This window comes from Lemur catta, chromosome 10, assembly GCF_020740605.2.
Source record: "Lemur catta isolate mLemCat1 chromosome 10, mLemCat1.pri, whole genome shotgun sequence".
NCBI lineage: Eukaryota > Metazoa > Chordata > Mammalia > Primates > Lemuridae > Lemur > Lemur catta.
In genome coordinates, this window is record NC_059137.1 from 4,465,525 (window position 1) to 4,486,979 (window position 21,455).

The 21,455-nt window shown below is 41.7% G+C and overlaps 1 protein-coding gene across 2 annotated transcripts in view; it reads left to right on the forward strand.

The window, feature by feature from the left end:
* The first annotated feature begins 13,228 nt into the window (after positions 1 to 13,228).
* Positions 13,229 to 21,455, forward strand: part of MED27 (mediator complex subunit 27) — a 195,851-nt gene continuing 187,624 nt past the window's right edge. The window contains exons 1-2 of one of the 2 annotated variants that reach the window (XM_045563699.1): positions 13,229 to 13,469; positions 15,462 to 15,606. In XM_045563699.1, coding sequence (XP_045419655.1) covers positions 13,267 to 13,469; positions 15,462 to 15,606 — 348 coding nt within the window. In that variant the 5' untranslated portion in view covers positions 13,229 to 13,266. The remainder of the gene's footprint in view (positions 13,470 to 15,461; positions 15,607 to 21,455) is intronic. The other variant, XM_045563701.1, reaches the window with a different exon arrangement.

A 21,455-nucleotide genomic window follows, 5' to 3' on the forward strand; every position in this document is an offset into this window, starting at 1 on the left:
AGAAGCACATATGTTTAAAGCAGGCACCAACTTTCAATCTGAGGAGAAACAGAGTCAAAAGTATTTTTTTTAGCGTGTGAGTGGACTGAGTGCAAAGTGAATTATCTCCAAGCCATCTGGGAAGTCTGGTGTTTTCAATGCCTTCACAACTCTAATTTTAAGCCGTTATTTGGCCTTTAAATAACAATATCTTTTCTTTCCATTGGAATTTGCACCAGCTCCGCATTTATTGCGCTATCGACTCCAAAAAGAGACCTATCTTTGAGAGCAAAAAGAGCAAAAGTTATTGAACGTATTACTCTGCAGATTGGCTCTGGAAAAAAAAACAGAAGTCTGATATTTTGCAAATGGAGTTTGACATATTCTGGGATGGCATATTGCACTCACCAAAAACAAGCTGGTTGTGCCCAGAGGGGAAAGCTTAATTAAAGCCCCCTTAACAGCACACAACTCGAGGAAAAAGACTGAGGGTGTACTGTAAATGACCTTCAAATGGTTCCATGGGGCTCTCATTCAAAAATGAGATTCACAAATTCACAAAAATGGTCTCAATTTTTACCCAGAGGAAAGACAGTACAATGATCATGGAATCTTAGCTCCGAGGGTGTTCTGGTCCAACCAACCAATCAAGCCAGGGGTCTCCTGCATAGAATCCCAGGTAAATGTTCATTTAATTTCTACTTGGATGCCTTCAGTGATGAAGAACTCACTGACTTTCCAGCTGTAGGAACTCCTCTGCAATATTAGGCTGAAATCATCCTCCCTACAGCTTCCCTGCCACTGGTTCTTGTTACTGCCGCTAGATAACCTAGAGGGACTCTTCTCTCACATTGACATGGAGGTGAGTTGAAGGTCACCATTGTGACCCATCTCCTGCTCTCATCTTCTTTGTTCCAAGCTAAGGACACCCAGCTCCTCCAAGGAGAAACCATGAGGACTTTGGCAGGTTCCCTTCCATAACGAAGATAATAAACTTTCAGAAACCTGTCCACAGTGGATAGGACAGAGAGACAAAGGAGAAAATATCTCGGACCTCCATAAAACCATATTTGATCAATATTTTATTGGTTTGGTTTAAATCCCAAGCCTTCTCTTCCTTCCACAACCTCTACGTATCTTCTTTCAGATTCTGATGAGTAGAGGGGTTCTCGATGGAATGGTCTAAGGCCACACCAGCTAGTCAAATGATCCCTTGGGCCTTCTGCTCCTTCCTATTCCTGCTCTTCTGCCAGGAGAACAGGACCAGCCAGCAAACTCGTGAGACATGGTATGAGCTGATTCCAGTGAAGACACTATGGAATGCGTAAGTGGATTATCCATGTGTGGCCCAAAGGCTGTTCTGCTCCTCAGTGGATACTCTTGTGAAAGGCCCCAGTCTTCTCCCCTCCCTCCCGTCTCTGATCGCAGCTCCCATCTGCTGTCCTCCTTCCCTTCTGTGTTGCAGCCGCTCTGGTCTCCTTGCGTTCGTAGTGCACTCCTCCTTCAGGACTTTGCACTTGCTGTTCCTTCTGCCTGGAATGCCCTCAGCACAGATATCCTTGAAGCTCCCTCGATCTCTGACTTCACACAGTGACTACTCAAGTATCTCCTTATCAGAACAACCTATTAAAATGGCAGCTCCCGTCACTCTGCCCATTCATCCTGCTTCATTCTCTTCTTAACACGTCTCACTATGTGACATATCATAGATACATCCATTCTTTCGTGTCCCTGCTTTTCCTCACTAAAATGTCAGTTCTGTAAAGCAGGGACTTTATCTAACCGTGTACCCTGCTGTGTTCCCTGGGCCTACATTGTGCCTGGCATAGAGTATTCAATCAATCAATATTTATTTTATTTATTATGTTTGAGGATCAGTGTGTGGATCTTCAGAGTGTCCTGCACACAGACCTGAGAATGACTGGATTAGCTTTCATGCTGTGTTCTTCATGAGCCCTTTCTAACCCTTAGATAAAGTGACTCTCCCATCTATATGTTCTCTTTGGATTCTCTTTGGACCCAGTCATCACTTTTCAGATGGCCTTGATCTTGCAGCCGCTTGAGTTTTAGTCGCTTTGCACCACATTGCTCCTGTTAGGAACAGTTCCCGGAGAGCAATTGCTCAGCCAGATGCCAGCAGGTGCTCACAAAACACAAGGTATAAAAAGGAATGACATCCTCCTCCTCCCTCTGTTCTCTTTAATGGAAAGGTTTTGGAGATATTTAGGTTGAAATATCTTTTTTTCATGATGAAAACCTGTTATATCTAGTGTAATTTGGAGTGTGGGTTAGCAGTTGGGCTGAGGTGCAGTATGATTAACATCTCAAAGAAGTTTTACTATCTGCTCAATTATGTTCACTATAATGTCAGGTGTCATTTAGAACTCATAAAAGAAGTACTCTTACAACTCAACAATAAAAAGACAAATAACCCAATTTAAAAATGGACAAAGCATTTGAACAGACATTTCTCCAGAGAAGACATACAAATGGCCAATAAGCATGAGGAAACAGGCTCAGCATCATTAGTCATTAGGCAAATGCAAATCAAAACCACAATGAGATTCTAGTTCACACTCACTAGCATGACTATAATCAAAAAGTCAGACAAGAAAAAGCGTTAGTGAGGATGTGGAGTGATTATAGGCCTCATACATTGCTGGTGGGAATATGAAATTGTGCAGCCACTGTGAAAAAGAGTTTGGCAGTTTCTCAGAGATTTAAACAGAGTTAGCACATGACCTAACAATTCCATTCCTAGATAAATATCCAAGAAAGTTGAAAACATATGTCCACACAATAACTTGTACACAAATGTTCATAGCAGCATTAGTCATAGTAGCCAAAAAATTGGAAACAACTCAAATGTCCATCAACTGTTGAAGTGAAAAACAAAATGTGGTATATCCACTCCTTTTGGCCATAAAAGGAACGAAGGACTGATGCATGTTACAATGTGGCTGAAACTTAAAAACGTTATGCTAAGTAAAAGAAGCCAGACACAGAAGACCACATATTGTACGATTCCATTTATATGAAATTTGCAGAATAGGCAAATCCATAGAGACAGAAAGTAGATTAGTGGTTTCCAGGGACTGAGAGGGGCAGAAAATGTTCTGGAATTAGATAGTGATGACGGTTGCACAACTTTGTGAACATACAAAGGGCGCATAATTTAAAGGGGTGAATTTTATGTTATGTGAATTATATCTTTATGTAGCTGTTATTTTTTAAAAAAAACATTTCTCACCTTTGAGTAATTAAAGACTTAATAACAGTGATTCCTATAGTTACCTTTTACATATTTAAATCCATTATGAAAACACACACACACAAACCAGGCAGTTGAATAGAGTTACTTCCTGTTTTGACAGCCTTCAATCTCCTCCCAGTGCAAACAGCATCAACCTTTTGGGCAGAGATAAAACAGAAGTCATTTTCTTGGGGATGTTACGTAAAGAAGGTGATTGTTGGTAATACCATGCTATCTGCTTCCTTTCCATCGCAGACTGTCTCGGTGGGCAGTGTGCTGGCTGCTTCTGGCACCCAAGAGTCCACTTGGACCATTTATTTCTACCAGGCAGACACCAGAACCAACAAATTCCCCAAATAACAACCTAGAATCTGAAAAACTTAAGGCATGTTGAATACCTACATAATATCCTCAAAAATAAAAATAAAAAGCAAAACCCCCCTAAAGTTTTCATTATGGAAACTATTAAACATATAAAAGTAGAGTGAACAGTATAATGAACCCCATTTCAATGATCATCAGCTGACAGCCAATCTTGTTTCACCTTCCCCCATCTACCTCTGCTCCTCCTATATTATTTTGAGCCCAAATGCATGTATCATATAACCTTACCTGTAGATATCTCAGGATGTACCTCTGAACGATGACTCTTTTAAAACACAACACATACAAAACATATTCAAATTTCCCCTATTGTCTTACAAACTTTTTTTTTTTAAAAGTTTCTGTCACGTCCTTTTAAAATTATTATCTCTATTCTCCATGGAAACATGAATAGCAATTGCAACTATTTACAAAAGTAGCTACTATGTGCCAGGCAGTTTACTGTGGGCTCCACATATTTTCCAGTATAATCCTTGCGTCAACCACAAGGAGTTGGCTCTTACCGCCCACCCATCCACCATCCCCAGCTCAGGGAAGTTGAGTGACCCAGCCAAGATGTGACAGACAGGTCAGGCTGGCTGACCCAACCTCTATTTCCCAGTCCTGTTTGTCCCTTGCCTGCCTTTATTCCAGGGCCTCGCTGTCCAATAGTACAGCCCCTCGCCGTGTGTGGCCAGTGGGCACAGTAGCTAACAGGTAGCAAATGTGGCTAACCCAATATGAGATGTGCTGTAAGATCCACAAAGAATTTCAAGGACTTAGTATTAAAAAAAGGAATGTAAACTATCTCATTAGTAATCTATATATTGATTGCAGATTTTGGATGTATTGGGTTAAATAAGATATATTATTAAAATTAATTCCTTTTTCTATTTATCTTTTGAAAAGATTGTGGTAAAATGCACAAAACATAAAATTGACCATCTTGACCACTTTTCAGTGTTCGGTTCAGTGGTATCAAATGCATGCACACTGTTGTGTAACATCACCACCACCCATCTCCAGAACTCTTTTCATCTTGCAAAACTGAAACTCTTTACCTATTAAACAAAAACTCCCATTCCTATCTCCCCACAGCCCCTGGCCACCACCATTCTACTTTCTGTCTCTGTGAATTTGACTACTCTAGATACCTCTTGAACCTCTATAAAGTCAGATTTAGCCAATGTTTTGCTGGTTTTGTTTAAATCTCAAACCTTCTCTTCCTTCTACAACCTCTATGCTATGTTTGTTCTCTTTAGAGGTGAGGACTTTGCTGAAAACCAGCCCCTGGCAGTCACTATTCTATAATACCTTCTGTCTCCATGAATTTGACTTCTTTAGGTACTTCCTATAAGTGGAATCATACACTATTTGTCCTTTTGTGACTGGCTTATTTCACTGAGCATGTCTTCAAGGTTCATCCATGTTGTAGCATATGTCAGAATTTCCTTTATCCTTGAGGCTGAATAATATTCCGTTGTATGCATAGACCACGTTTTGTTTGTTCACTCATTGGACACTTGGGCTGCTTCCACCTTTTGGTTACTGGGAGTGACGCTGCTATGAACATGGGTGTACACATATCTCCTCAAGACCTTGCTTTCAGTTCTTTGGGTATATATCCAGAAGTGGAATTGCTGGATCATATGGTAATTCTATTTTTAAGTTTTTGAAGAACTGCCATGCTGTTTTCCACAGTGGCGGCACCCTTTTACATTTGTACCAACAGTGCACAAGCTTTCCAATTTCTCCACATTCTTGCCAACACTTGTTATCTCCTTTTTGTTTTCATTTTTGATAGTAACCAGCCTAATGGGTGTGAGCCTCTTTAACTTTTTAAGCATGACTACTAGAAAATATGTAGCTCACATTATATTTCTTTTGGATGGTGGTGCTAATAGAGGCTGGAAAAGAAAGATAAAACTCCATTTCCCAGCCTGCTTTGCTGATAGAGGTGGCCATGTGACATTGTTTTGGCCAATGAGGTGTGAGCAGAAGTCAGCTGGTGCCACCTCTCTGCTTCCTCCTTCCTGCCTGTACTGCACAGTCGGGGCCCTGCCATCCTGTAGCCCTGGAATGGCAGCAACGAGGATGAGGTTAAGGGTGCTGGGGCAGACTGATGAAAGAGTTTGGTTCCCTGACAAGCCATTGCATTAGCCCTGCATTAGGTATCCCCAGACCATTTATCCTGTGAAACCAATGAGCCCTTCTCCCTTCAAATTACCTTAAGCTTTTTATCTGTTTTAGTTGTAGCCACACACTTAGATAGTGGGATCACTCCCAAAGTGGCAGAGCTGGGATTTGGGCACATGTCTGTCTGTCTCCTAACACCTGGGCTTGCTCCACCTTGACTAGACACTGCCTCCTAAGGATGAACTGGCGACACCACTAAGGTGGAAACCAGACTCCTGGCTGTCCTCTGCACTGTTACTCCCACACAGGGAAAGCGTTCAATAGCTAAATTGCACACAGACATCACTTGCAGGAGATGTGTCTACTTTATACACAAAGATTTACCAGTTAGAATGTCCACAGCTGTATTGTTTAAGGTGGCATCACTTCTCAGCCTTTTGGCTAAGATCAAGTGTTTAAGGTGGGAAAATCTAAGCAGCTAACAATAGGGGATTCAAGAAATTACGTAAAGCCGTGGAATCTCTGATGGTCATTAAAATGATGTTTTAGAAGACTATTTTATGACAGGGAAAGCTATTTACACTGTATTATGAAAGATGCAGGTCATTAAATAGTATGATTCCAATTTTGTAAAAGTATGTATATGTGTGAATAACCAAAATGTTGAGTGGTGGAATTATGCATAACTTAATTTTTTTATGTAGGCTTTTTCTACAGTTTCCCAGATTTCAAAATAAGCATGTATTTTGTAATTAGGAAAACACAAAGCAACACGTTAAAAAAAAAATAGGACTCCAGCTTCAAGGTGAGTGGATTGTTTCTTTGTCAGAAATCTCATGTGCTTTCTTTTGTTGTCTCATCAAGGGTTGGCGGAGGGGGAAGCTGGAGGGGTGCTGGGAGGAGCAGTGGGAGCTACATGGAAGCTTCTGAGATCCTAGAGCCACTGCTGCTCCACGTGCCTTGGCCTCTCCTGTGATACCAGAAGCCAAGCTTCAGCCTCTGCTTCCGGGTTCTGGGTGAGGGTTCCAGGTTTAGTAGCTTCTGATGCTGGCCGTCCATGGTGCCTCTTGATTAAAATGCACCACCCACATAACTCAGTAATAGAATTAGGAGTTAATTCTTCCCTCAAATGCTCTGCGGTTGAGGCTGGACAAACAACTTGCATTTTGTTCCACTTAGATTTGGCCTAATGTGTTGGTAAAAGGATCCGTTTCTGAGATGTTTTGTACTTCATTACGTATGAACACGGCAGATAGTGGAAGCCCCTAACAACACGCTCAGTGGTTGATTAAGTGAACATCTAAATGGGCAATCAATAATTTACTAAAATATTTAAAATACCTCCTGGCTTCCTGTGATGGGAAGAGTATGGCTCGCATGTGGTCCTTTGTCAGCTGCTCTGCAGGTAGAGGTCTCCCCCGCTTTTCTGGTCTCTCTGCTTCTAAGCTTGGACACTTCTGCCCATTTTCTCCATAGCTAGAGAGTGGACTTTCAAGAACACAGATCTAGTCACATGATACCCCAATTGAAAGCCATCTATTGCATGACCCCCACCCCTGCCTATAGAAGAAAGCCCAGGCTATATGACAGTTGTCACATTTACTTAGGAAATGCCATCCAAGGCCTCTCTGGCTTCTTCCTGTAGGCTCCACCAGCCCATGCACCATGCTGCTCTCACTTTGGAGACTTTGCTCTGGCCCGCAGTTTTCACCAAACCTCTACCTGCACTGTACCTGGCTGGCCCCTATTTAGCGTGGCAGGGTTGGCTCAGGCCTCCCCTTGTCAGGAGGACACTCCGATCATCCACTTGAGTGACTCCACTATTCTCTATGCAAGTCTCTTACCTGACACTTGCACCTCATTGTGTTTCATGTTCCATTTATGTCTGTCTCCCCTACTAAGCTGTGAACAGGTGCCATGAAAACAGGAATGTGTTCTATTTGGATCTTATTTAATCCTTTTATAGGTGGATGTTGTTGAATAAATGAATGAACCCGAGAGTGAAGGCATCCTGGCAAGGTGGTTGTGATCAGTGTTGATGGTTAAGGAATCTCTCTTCCCTCCTCGAATTAACGAGAAGTTCCTCTTAAGCTTATCCCCTTCTGGATTGTTAGCCCCAGAAAGGATCCACTTCCTTACTCTTGAGCAGCAAGAACTGAGGTTCAAAGGGTTAATTCATTTGCATAAGAGATACCTGTCAGGGCCAGAGGCCTCAGTCTAGGCTGCTTTGCTGATTTCCAGGATCCTCTTTGTCTTTGGGGGTCACACTGGTTGTTGTCCTCATGGTGATCATCTTGGCATCAGCATCAGATCATGTCAAAATCTTGACAGGCAGGAAATAGGAGGAAAAGATTCAGAAGAGACAAAAAGAGGATTATTTACCACACTTGTTTTAGATTAACTATAATAAACCCGATTCTAAGCAATTTAAAAATGATTGATGCTCTGACTCTTAACCAGGTAAACAACGGAGGAACAAATAAGCCCCTTCAGATACTTTCAGTCATATTTATTGGACTAGACTGGGCCTGGCTGTACCATGGGCTCCCCAGCTGTTCAGCAAAATGTCGGGCACATTCAATATGTATTTGTCAAATGACTAACATGAATGCCGACTATGTCCCCGGAACTGAATGCTGCCTTAATTTAATCCTCAGAGCAACCTGCAAGGTCTTAAGCATTATACCATGCTGATTACGACAGGTGGCTCAGTTACGTTGTGGTTTATCTGAGGAAGATTTGGTTTTAAATCTGTCTGGTGACATTCTGCCCAACCACCCAATGCATTGTTCTGCGTCCAGTGAATCTTTAATAATTATTAATTGATGAGGGTGCTTTCTCAGTCTGAATGCTTAAACCACATGCTCTATGAATATGATGGGAGTTGCAGCATATTTTAATTAAATACTGACAACTTTAATTCTGATTGCTCATTCTAATACTCCTGAGCTGATAGCACCAAGCTAATGGCTTGTTCATTTTGGAAGATATTAGCAGCAGGGTGATGCCTTTTACCCAAACATAAGATCATAATAATTAAAATCTGATATTGCTTGAAATGAAGTCCTTTAAAGTAATTTATATCCCACAAACACACACAGATGCAGGCATATAAGTGCCAACATTCTCAAGAATTTACAATACCTTAGAGAAACTCTGTCCATTCCTTTCCAAAATGAAAAGTTTTCTGTTGACGTGATAAAAGACTCCTTACTAGGTTCAGGGGAAATGTGTGTTTCCACTGATCAATTTCTGAGTTTCCCAGAAGAGGGGAGCCACAGAGAAATCCTGAAAACTAATGGTTGGGGGAGCAAAGTCTATTTGTACTTTATTGGGCCAATCAGAGTCTAAACCACTGAATCAGAGAATGAGACAAAGGAAAATCTCCTTGTGTGGGGGAGGGGAGGAGGGAAGGGGAGAGGAACTGAGCATGAGGGAGAGATGAGATCTGAATATACAAAGAGATAGAATAATTTGGAGAGAGGATCCAAGAAAGCAGATATGACATAATTCACGAACTCACTGCTTCCACAAACTTACAGCGTGCATCGATTGAGCCCCAGGCACTGGAGCCCTGATGATGTTTGTGGTCAAGCATGATCCTATCCAGAGGTCCCTGTTTGGGCTTTAGGGGGGCTATGAACCCCCTGAAATTGTATGTAAAATCTTGTGTTTATGAGTACATATGGTTCAGGGCAGAAATAGACTGATATATTTTTCCCCTGGGGACAAGGTACACAACATGGGTCACATGTTCTAATCCTTTAAGGACCCCCAGAAGGGGCATAAACAGGATCACAGAATTTGCTGTCTCTAGTCTTTCCCTAGGAACAATGGACAAACCAAAACCTAAACCAATGAAGACAGATATTTCCTCTACTTTTACTTCCTTCACTTTGTTAGATTAAAAAATATTTTCTGCAAAAAACTTTAAAAGACTCATATGTTCCAAAAGCGATAAAAAAAAAAAAGGCCACCAAAAATCATGAATTATAGGATACAGTTCATTGGCAAGCTATTAGCAACAGAGTCCTGTCATTACAGATATTTGAACGGATAGACCCAGTGCTAATCCCTGCTTGATTCTGTGTAAAGAATCCTCAGTGCGGACAGAAGCACAAGTCACAGACACCTTCTCACAGCTGTGATTTTCTGAGTGGTGATTACATACCAAGCATTATTTCAAAAGCTTTACCTGTAAGGTGTTATTAAACCTCACAGATATTTCATGAAAGTAGGTAGGATTCCTGGTCCTGTTTTACAGATAAGGAAACAAGTTCAGGGAGGTTCAATAACTTGTTAAAAGTTCCACAGCTAGAAGTTTCCTGTTATCCTCACCCCTCCCCTTAAGAAAAGCTATAAATGGCAACATGGTAAAAGTGAGGTAGATGTCAGGAAATGCAAGCAACTATATAAACTCAAGATAACAAAACAGCTTTCTTACGCAAGATGATTTATTAATTTAAATAGTGTTTAAGAGTTGTTTGTCAGGGCCCGGTTTTCAAGTTTTATTTTAATGGATTTAGGGGGTACAAGTGGGATTGTGTTCTATTAATATGTATATATTGTGTAGTGGGGGGGTCTGGGCTTTGGGTGTATCCAATCACCCGACTAGTGTACATTGTACCCCACAGGTCATTTTTCATAGAGCGCAGATTTTGAGCAGAATTTATCTTTACGTTTGCAGAACTAGAGGAGTTGAATTAAGGTAGTGCAGTCAGACGGGGGAGTGGGGAATTATTAAGGAAGTAGGACTGAGGTGAACTGCACAATTCAAAGTCCTCGTCAGCGCAGCCTGGCATTACTGATTTTTTTCTCACCATATACACTGTGTTGATACTTTCCCTGCCCCTTATGAATGACTGCTTTAAAACAATTTATTTTGACATAATTTCAAACTTACAGTTGCAAGAATAGTACAAAGAATTCCTGCACACTCTCCGCCCAGATTCCGTGACTGGTAACATTTTGCCACATTTGCTTCATCCGTCTCTCTCTAAAGAAACCTATCCGTATTATTTGCTTTTTCACGCAGACATTATGATGCTCTTTTCTCCCTTCAGGGTATATTTCTCCAAAGCAAGGACATCTTAAACCACAATACAATAAACAAGATCATGAAATTATCACTGATAAAATACTATTAACTAATCCACAGACCTCACTCAACATTTCACCAACTGTCCCAATCAAGTCAGCAAAAGACAATCTCAGATCACACAGTGCCTTTGGTTGTCACATCTCTTTAGTATCCCTTAATCTGGAATAGTTCCTCAGCCTTTTTTGTCTGTCACAACACAGTTTTTTAAAAAAGTATGGGCCAGTTATTTTGTCATATGTCTTTCAGTTTGAGTCTGACTGATATCCTGATTAGATTCAGGTTATGTGTTTTTGGCAGGAATATCGCAGAAGTCATGTTGTATTCTCTCTAGTGGATTGTATCAGGAGGCACAACTGTGTCCCATCACTGGTGATGTTTACCTTGACTTCTTGGTTAAGCTGGTGTTTGCCAGATTTCTCTATTGTTGTCAGTATTAAGTGACTATCCACCTTCCCTTATTTTTACATTACTTAATTTTTTTAAAAAATTGTGGTAAAATAAATATAACATAAAATTTACCATTTTAATCATTTTTAAGTTTCCAGACCTGTGCGGCATTAAGTACATTCACATTGTTGTGTAACCATCACCACCATCTATCCACAAAACTTTTCCAAGTCTGTACCCATTAAAGTCCTTTGCAATATTAGGATAAAATTTTCTTCCCTACAGCTTCCCTGCAACTGGTTCTTGTTATTACCACTCGATAACCCAGAAGGACTCTTCTCCCAGGTTGGCATAAGGTAAGTTGAAGGTCACCATCATGAGCCACCTCCTGCTCTCATCTTGTCTGCTCCAAGCTAAGCACACCTGGCTCCCTCCAGGAAAAACCATGAGGACTTGGGTAGGTTCCCTTCCGTAATGAAGATAATAAACCTTCAGAAACCTGTCCATAGTGGACAGGACATAGAGACAAAGGAGATGTCTCAGAACTTCTATTAAGCCATATTTGTCCAGTATTTTGTTGGTTTTGTTTAAATCCCAAACCTTCTTTTCCTTCTACAACCTCTTTGCTATGTTTGTTCTCTTCAGAGGTGTGGACTTCCCTGAAAACCAGCCCGTGGCAGTCGCCATTCTATCAGGTTGGTGCAAAAGTAACTGCAGTTTTAGCATTGTTGAAATTTGCCCTTTGATAATGGAATACATTCTTAAACAAATATGGCTATGTTAACATCATTTTAATGTGCATTTCTTGCTTTATGTTTTTTGCTAATGACTTATTACTTACTGTTTATTTTATGTGTGTTTTAGACTATGGAACTGATTTTAGACAAAAACCAAATTCAAGCGATTTTCTTATTTGAGTTCAAAATTGGTCATAAAGCAGCAGAGACAACTCAAAACATCAACAATGCATTTGGCCCAGGAACTGCTAACGAACATAGAGTGTAGTGGTGGTTCAAGAAGTTTTGCAAAGGAGAGGAGAACCTTGAAGATGAGGAGCACAGTGGCTGGTCATTGGAAGTTGATAACGACCAATTGAGCACAATCATTGAACCTGATCCTCTTACAAGTACAGGAGAAGTTGCTGAAGAACTCAACGTGGACCATTCTACAGTTGTTCAGCATTTGAAGCAAATTGGAAAGGTGAAAAAGCTCGATGAGTGGGTGCTTCATGAGGTGACCGAAAATCAAATCAAAAAAATTGTCATTTTGAAGTATTGTCTTCTCTTACTGTACTCAACAACAACGAACCATTTCTTGATTGGATTGTGACATCTAACAAAAAGTGGATTTCATAGGACAACCAATGATGACCAGTTCAGTGGTTGGACCAAGGAGAGGCCCCAAAGCACTTCCCAAAGCCAAACTTGCACCGAAAAAAGGTCATGATCATGGCCACTGTTTGGTGGTCTGCTGCCAGACTGTTCCACTACAGCTTTCTGAATCCCTGGGAAACCATTACATCTGAGAAGTATGCTCAGCAAATCGATGACCTGCACCAAAAACTGCAATGCCTGCAGCCGGCCATTGGGCAAGAGAAAGGGCCCAATTCTTCTCCAGGACAAAGCCCGACTGCACCTCCCACAACCAACGCTTCAAAAGTTGAACAAATTGGGCTACGAAGTTTTGCCTCATCTGTCATATTCACCTGATCTCTCCCCAACCGACTACCACTTCATCATGCATCTGGACAACTTTCTGCAGGGAAAACGCTTCCACAACCAGCAGGATGCAGAAAACGCTTTCCAAGAGTTTGTCCAGTCCTGAAGCATGGATTTTTATGCCACAGGAATAAACAAACATTTCTTGTTGGCAACAATGTGTTGATTGTACTGGATGCCCTTCTTCAGACGTGCCCACACAAGCTAGCCGGGCAGCCCCGCCCTGCGTAAACTACATTTCCCAGAGGCCTTCGGGGTACACGTCATCAGAGAGCGCGGCTTTTTGCTCTCAAAGCCGGCTGTGGAGAGCTCGCGGTGGCAGCGGCAACATGGCGGACGTGTTAAGTGTCGGAGTGAACCTGGAGGCCTTTGCCCAGGCCATCAGTGCCATCCAGGCGCTACGCTCCAGCGTGAGCAGGGTGTTCGACTGCCTGAAGGATGGCATGCGGAACAAGGAGACGCTGGAGGGCCGGGAGAAGGCCTTCATTGCGCACTTCCAGGACAACTTGCATTCGGTCAACCGGGACCTCAAGTAGGTACCGGCTGCAGGGGCCGGGGTCGTGGACCTGCCCCGCTCCGACCCTGCCCGATCCCGCTCGAGTCTTCCCCTTCGGGAGCTGTTCCTTGCTCCCCGTTCTCTTTCCGTCCTCTCCAAGCTTCTGCCTGCCCCTCAGGGACACCTCATCCCCATCCCCGCTTTCTCGTCTCCCTGTCTCTTGGCCTCCTAGCCTTGGCGGTCTCCCGCCGTCCTCGACCCGCCGTGTGGTCGTCCCATTCTTGATGAGGGGGCTCTTCCCATGAACTTCCACTTCTCCTCTGAGCTGGTCAGGTTCCTCACCTGTAAGCACTCTGTGCCCCATCATGTCTGATCAGAATGTGCCTGTAGTCCAAGCAGGAGCTTATCAGCGCTGCCCTAAACCCAAATAAGTGCACCCGATCAGTTTAGTTACAGTTCCACGCCCCCCCACCCACACGCACGACAAAACAGGCCTTGATCTATTTTTCCCTCTTCCCCTACCCTCTCCAAAGCCACCTGATCGGCCTCCGCACTCCTGCTCTCACTGCTCCTGTTCAGTTCCTTCCCCAACAGAGACCTAATCTCTATTCTCTTAAACAGTTTAAACACCTATGCTTAACCCCCCAGCCCACATTCTTAATTTGTGGTCCTTTAGGGTTAAGGATTGTACATTTCCTTCTCTTTCTTGCAAGTTACCTTGCCTTCTTTGCTTATACTTTGTGTTGTAAGAAGTAAATGAGAGGATGTTTGTAAAACGCCAGGCACATAGTAGGCACTTCTTGATTGCTTAGGTCCTGAACTTGCCTTCCCCTTCCTTCCCAGGAATGTTAGAATTTCAGGATTTTTGCCTTTTACTTCTCAGAACTGACCTTAGCAGAGGAAGGCATTTGGTGAGCTAGTCATCCTATGATTTCTGGACTCATTTGATTTTCTTTTTCTTTTTTTTTTTTTTAACTCGGTCTCCTTAGTAACCAGATGGAAAGAGGAGGTAGGATGGAGGAGGAAGTGGTGGCCAAACCGTGGGTGCCTTTTTGTTTTTCCCCTAGTAGTTGCCATAAATCACACACCCCTCAACTCCCACATCCACTTGCTGTTCTCTGGCACAGCGCCAAGCACCAGTTAATACTTTCCCTATTTGAGGGAAGGCACTGGTGGTTCTTTCCTCACTTCCATTTCCTCTCTAATTTGCTTCCCTTTGTAATGTTCAGGATGTTGTAACTCTTCACTATTTTAGAAACTTCAAGAATCTTGACATTACTCCTTTGCCTTCTTAAATCTTTGTACAGAAGTGCCAAGAAGAGGTGGCTGAAGATTCCAAAATGAATGTGGCATGAGAAGCTGTTCCTAGAGAGTCTTTTGTCGGCAGTTTAGGACTGGCCTCTCAGAACGTTCTCCTGGAATGTGTTTTTGTTGTTGGCTCACTTTCCCAAGCTTCTCCAGGGTTTTCCTGCTAGACTGAAGTGTGTTTGTTTGACACAGCCCCCTCGGTTGTGTCTTCCCATTCCATTTGTTTATTTTATCTCTTTGTTTTGTTAAGTTTTACCATCTGTGAAGCATCATGTACAAATCTATCCCTATGTGAATGATAAATAGTCATCATTTATTCAGGTACTTGCTGTTTTGCCAAATGTAATGATCTGCATGTGGGTCTGAAAACCCTTGGTGAGAGGCAGTATTACACTACAGTTCAAAATTCCAGAAAGTTCCCTCACTCCACCTGATTCGAGTTGTTAAATTCTTATTTAAGGAGTCTTCTTGATGGTAGTGCCCTTAACTTTTTTCCTCCTTTGTAGTGGTACCGCGGAGCTCTGTTTTAAATTAAGATAAGCTTCCCTTAAGGTTTTATTTTTGTGTGTGTGTGTTTTTTTAACGTCCCTAATCTTTTTTACCTTTCAAAAAGTATTTCTGCTTAAGGGACTTCGGATGGATAGTTTGACCATTGTGGCTGGCTTCACCATGGGGGTTAAGTGGACTCAGGTTTATTTGCTTTATCTATTTATTTTTCAGTGAGCTGGAGCGTCTGAGCAATTTGGTAGGCAAGCCATCTGAGAACCATCCTCTCCATAACAGTGGGCTGTTAAGCCTGGATCCTGTGCAGGACAAAACTCCCCTCTATAGTCAACTCCTTCAAGCGTACAAATGGTCAAATAAGGTAAGGGAAATGTCATAAATGGAGATAATCTATGAAACGCCAAGTTTTCTTATGTTCCATAAATGCAGAAAGTGAGGGTAAGTTTTTATTTCTTTTTTGTTCTTGATTCAGCATGGGGTTTTTGAGTTGGAAATTTTAGAATTTTCCTACAAGCTGTTTTTTAGTCCTTTGAAGTCTTTGGGGATTAATAATGATGCTCAGGTAATTAAAAAAATTCTAAGTCAGATGTATTTAACTTGGAGACTGGGGGTAGAGAGCAACTTTTATGAACCCCTTGAAATTATATGCAATATGTATGGTATGTGCGTTTTTGTCTGGGGAAGGCTTCCTGGCTTTCATCAGATTCTCAGAGGAGTCCATAACCCCCAGAAGGTTAAGGACTGGTGGTCTGAATGTTTAGCCATTCACATTGTTCTTGTATTATCTTTTCCCCTGTCACTAATGGAAGAGTATCACTAGAATACTGTTTTGTTAGATTACTCTCTAATTACTTTAGACGCCATCTAAGGGAGGTTCTTAACCTCCATAGAATTTGATGTTCATGGTTTCCTTCAGCAGACAGGCCCAAGGCATAGACCCTAGGGCAGCTGTAAAAGGAAAACTAAACTGTAATCTAAAAATAGTAGGAACAATTAGGCTTACAAGTCTGGAAAGTTTGTTTACCAAAGAGTTTCTTTTGTTTGGGTGCTGTGTGGTGTTGTGTGTGTGTGTATGTGTGTGTGTATGTATATATATATGTATATATATGTATATTTTTTTAAAATGTTGCTAGGGAACTAGAATATACTTCAGGGACAATTTTGGAAGCTTTTTTCATTATACTATGCTATCTCGGAGATAATTGTTCGTACAGTTACTGGCCACATAACTGTATACAGGGCTCTGCCCCCTCCAGTTATCTATTGTTGTTTTCTTCTTTTCTGTGGCCTTTTCTCCTAGGTCTTGGATGACAGATGAGCCTTGACAGTTTTTCTGGTGTGAGGAACTTTTTTTTTTAAATTTCTGTGGGGCGGGGGTGGTATTTTAGTATTCTTTGGTTTTAAGTGGAACCCTGAAAGATGAGTCTGAAATTCAGAGAGAAGGTGATTTATCATGGGATACTAAAGAAAGAACTTGAACCTTGAGTGCATACATTTAGCCTTTCTCCCAAACTCTGGGTTGCCACTGAAAGAAACCCAATTTGGTCTAGATTTAGCCAAAAAAAAAAAAAAAAAAGCATGGGGGACTGCATTGGTTTAAGGAACTAAAATGTTCAGGGGGTTTCTTGTAATGAGGCTGAGCTCATGAAGCTCAGGGTGCTCTGGTGGTGTGGCTGAAGTTTGTCACTCCCTTACCCCCTCTAGGCCTGCTTTCCTTTGCTGGCCTGATGCTCTCTGAGTGGTAGAAAAGATGGCTCAGCAGTTATAGGTGTGCATAGTTCACATACCTGCTGATCTCCTAGTGTCCATGTCGGGCCCTGAAAAAGGATTCTGGCCCTGCCTGGTAGGTGTTCTCTGAGACAGTTCATTGAGTCCATGGGTCAGATTCTCAGTTTGGATCACCTGAAACACAGGAAGGGGGGACTCCTTGGAGTTGGAGAGAAGCTGTTCCCAAAAAGGGGATGCAGGGAAGATATGAAAAAATTACAGATATTTGTTGCAGTTGCAAGGCCAGACATGGGACTGTCCCAGCCCTACACAGACAGCACTACCCTCTCAGGCTGTCTTATTTAAGCTTCCTTGTTTCCCTAGGGGTACTCTTGGCTCTCTAAACCTGAGTTTACCTGGTGATTAGATAGGATCTGCTCAGTAGTGCATGGTGTGACTTAATTTCTGGTTGGACTCCTTGTGGAAAGTCTTGCTTTTTGGTGTCTAGACAAGGAAGCCATGCCAATGTATTCCGTGGGTAAAGTTGTTCTAGAAATAGGCTATAGTGATGAGGACTTTTCATTGGTGGGAAGATTGAGGCTGATCCTAAGACTGTGAGTGACTGGGGCTCTCCATGGGAGTGACTTGATTTACACTGAAGTGATGACATGTAACTTTTGAATGAAGGAAGTTTAATTATTCATTGAATTTAATTGTTCAGCTATTAAAAATTCCTGCCCCTGACCTCCATCCTTGCCCCAAGGTGGAAAAGAGGCTAAATGAAGGAAAAGAAATATGTATATGGAACTTCTTCCCCTGGAGATGCTATAGATTAAAAGTATATGTATAAATTTATCACAGATTATAAATCCCATATGAGCAACATGAAGAGATACAGAGGTTGTGGCCGTGTCCCTGGCCTGGTGAGGTTAAGCTCCTATAAAGGAACTATGTTCTTCAGCTCCTTAGTGCCACCAGCACAAGTGAACAGCTAAGAGAGTTTAGCCCCTTATTTTACTACTCAGCAGACTGAGGCCCATCGAACAGACCTGTTTATAGCTCCTGAGCTAGACTGGAATTTGGGCTTCCTGACTTAGTTCAGTGTTCCTTCCTCTAAATCTTGATGTTTTAGTCCAGTTTTGCTTAAGATTTTCAACTATAGAATAAACATTTTTTCCCATTTACCTGCATCGTGGTAACAATTTGTTATATTTTATTCATGAATCTGTATGCATTTTCCTAATTTTTTTTTTTTTTTTTGAGACAAAGTCTCACTTTGTTGCCTGGGCTAGAGTGAGTGCCGTGGCGTCAGCCTAGCTCACAGCAACCTCAAACTCCTGGGCTTAAGCGATCCTACTGCCTCAGCCTCCAGAGTAGCTGGGGCTACAGGCATGCACCACCATGCCCGGCTCATTTTTTCTATATATATTTTTAGTTGTCCAGATAATTTTTTTATTTCTATTTTTAGTAGAGATGGGATCTCGCTCAGGCTGGTCTTGAACTCCTGACCTCGAGCGATCCACCTGCCTCGGCCTCCCAGAGGGCTAGGATTACAGGCGTGAGCCACCGCGCCCGGCCCATTTTCCTAATTTTTAATGGTTTATCGAAGGGTGGAGATGACAAACTCACGGTTCATAGGTCCTTAACCTATTGCTCTTTCTAGGGCAGACATCACTAATCAACCATTGCATTCTTTGCTGCTCAGGCTGTGTGTGTATTGGCTCAGAATCCTTGCAACTCTCTGTTCTGGGGCTAGGCAGCCAGTGCCAATTATTGAGAGCTGTAGGGAAAACATGTTTTTTATTTCTGTTATAGCAGACGATGTTCTATGTGACTATTAGTTATTTATGACTTACCTTCCTCTAGAAAGGATTTAAGGTAGATTATAAGAATATGTATAATCCTGAAAGAAAAGAGGTAGACAAGGATAAGTATGCTTATGTACATTTCTTTAATAAAATCAAGAAGTAGCCTCAAGAAATAAGCCAGTATTCTAATTTTCAGCTGGTGACATGGAAGAAGCAAACAATTAATTGTGTGTTTATCTTGCCTCTCCTACAAATGAAAAGAGCTTTTTAATTGCTAAAGCTTTCATCATTAATCATTTTACCCTCAAAAGAGTTTAAACTAGTAAGTGCATTAATATGTTAAGTGAAGTTTGGGGTAACTTGCCAATGTCAGCTTTATATACTATTGGCTAAGAATTGAAGGAGGTATGGGAAAGGCTTTGATACCACCCATTATGAGATGAACTTTCGGTTTTATGTCCTATTGGCTTTAGAAAAGTCTCATTCATGCCCAACGACTAATTATTTTCTCTAGGGGATTTTGTAATTTTTGTAAAGTCAATTGGAATATTAATTACATGGTAGTTGACATAACTGTTAGAATAACACATTTAAAAACTAATCTAATCTAATGGAATGATGTCAAATTGGTGTGAGCAGCACTTTTCCCATGCTGAATTGGGTAAAGAATTGAGCTTTTAACTATTATGCACCTATAGATAATTGTTCTGTAGGAGGATGACAGGCTCTCTTGACTAGGACAAAAAATAATTGGCATCAATGCTGTCCTTGTAAAATAGTCAATGTAGACTCGATATCGCTTATTATATTCAGAGATGTTGAGAGTTAGACTGAGTTTATTCTGAAAGTCCCTTTCTGAAGGTTTCCTGCATCCTGTCACCAGGCTTTGACTTATTCATTTCTTTGTGGCAGAAGGCTACTTGTATATTTGCCCAGAAAAGCAGACTAAGACTTTAGCCTTTTCCTGGTGACATCTGAAGCAGCAAAGACCCCAGAAGGATTACTTTCTCCTGGGCTCAGGAAATAGGCCCAGAGCAAAGTGCTGCCATTTATCTATCTATCTATCTTTTTTTTTTTTTTTTTTTTTTTTGAGTCAAAATCTTACTCTGTTTGTTATCCAGGCTTTCTATCTATCTATCTATTTATTTATTTAGAGACAGGGTCTTGCTCTGTTGCCCAGGCTGAAGTGCTGAAGTGCAGTCATAGCTCACTGCAGCCTCCGAACTCCTGGGCTCTAAAGATCGTAGCTGGGACTACAGGTGCACACCACCACAACTGACTAGTTTTTAAAAAATTTTTTGTAAAGATGGAATCTTGCTATGTTGCCCAGGCTGGTCTTGAACTCCTGGCCTCAAGCGATCTTCCTGCCTCAGCCTCCCAAAGTACTGGTATTAGGGGCATTAGCCACCGTGTCTGGCCTGCTTTTTACTTTTTTTAAATATTCTTAATTTTTTATTAAAGAGCAACTTTCTATTCCAAGAATATTCCATTGGAAAGTCTAAAGACATTTATCCTACCCTACTGAATTGTTCTATGAGAATTTAATTACTTAATGGCTTTAAGTTATTATAATATTCATCTCTCACATTTATCTTGTGAAGGTGCTCTTTTGGTTTTCCCATCATGAAACTAACAGGGTTGGAATTGTTTTACATTGCAACACAGAGACTCCTTTAGGGAATCTTTCCTCTTTTGAGGGTGCACTCTAAGCCCCAGAGGAGAGATGCAACATCCATCTTGTTCCTTGCTGGAAGTTCCCAGCACCTAACAAGGTGCCTGGTACCCAGTAAGCATTCAGTTGAGATTCACTGAGTGAATGAAAGAGTAAATGAATAAAAGCTTTTTCTGCCGAATTTTTAATTTACAGCCCCTTTTGTGGTTCTCTTGCTTGTATTTTTGATGAAGTGTGATAAGGGCATTTCTGTTTTCAAGCATTCCAGAGAAATCTAGTTGTGCTGCTTGTAGATGAGAGGAAATTCAGAGATCTTATGAAGTCCAGGCTGGATTCCAAAAGGGTAACTTGGAAGGACAGAGTGAGGTCAGTTGGTGAACTGATGACAAGCTCTTTGAGGGCTGAGGTTAGCAGTTTCATCCACATTGTTTGTCACTTACTGTGCCCTTCTGAGGGAGCCACGTTGACAGCCAATGCTTAGGAGGGGATGAGATGTGGTAGAAGTTTTTTGGAGTTGACCGAGTCAAGCTAACCTGAGTTGTTGCACCTGATGTCAGGCTTTAGGCGGCATTGTGAAAACTGTCAGGGAAGAAGAGAATCAACTCCACCAGCCTCTTAGGGATAATCCTATGTTGTGTATTATCTAGAACTAATTTCTGTTCCCAGTGTTTTCCTCACCACTGACCCACCCCTGATTCATTCTTCTCTCTAGCTGACTTATGTTCAGGAAATACAGATTCATTCAGAATATAATAGGAAAGAAAATCACTTAAATACTCCCCAAAGCTTAACCATCATGACTTTAGCATTGAGCGCTGTTTTGAATTGTCTTTATTATTGTTATTAGCAAAGTTACCAGGTACTGTTCTTACAGGTGTTCTTTCACCTAAAGCTAATCATAGCATCCCATCATTCACAATGAGCTTGCTAGCCTAGTGGATTTGGCTGTAGTATAGACTACCCTTGTTAGCCTTGAACCCTATGCCCTCCTCCTCCCTTCCCACATCCAAACCCTGGGTACCA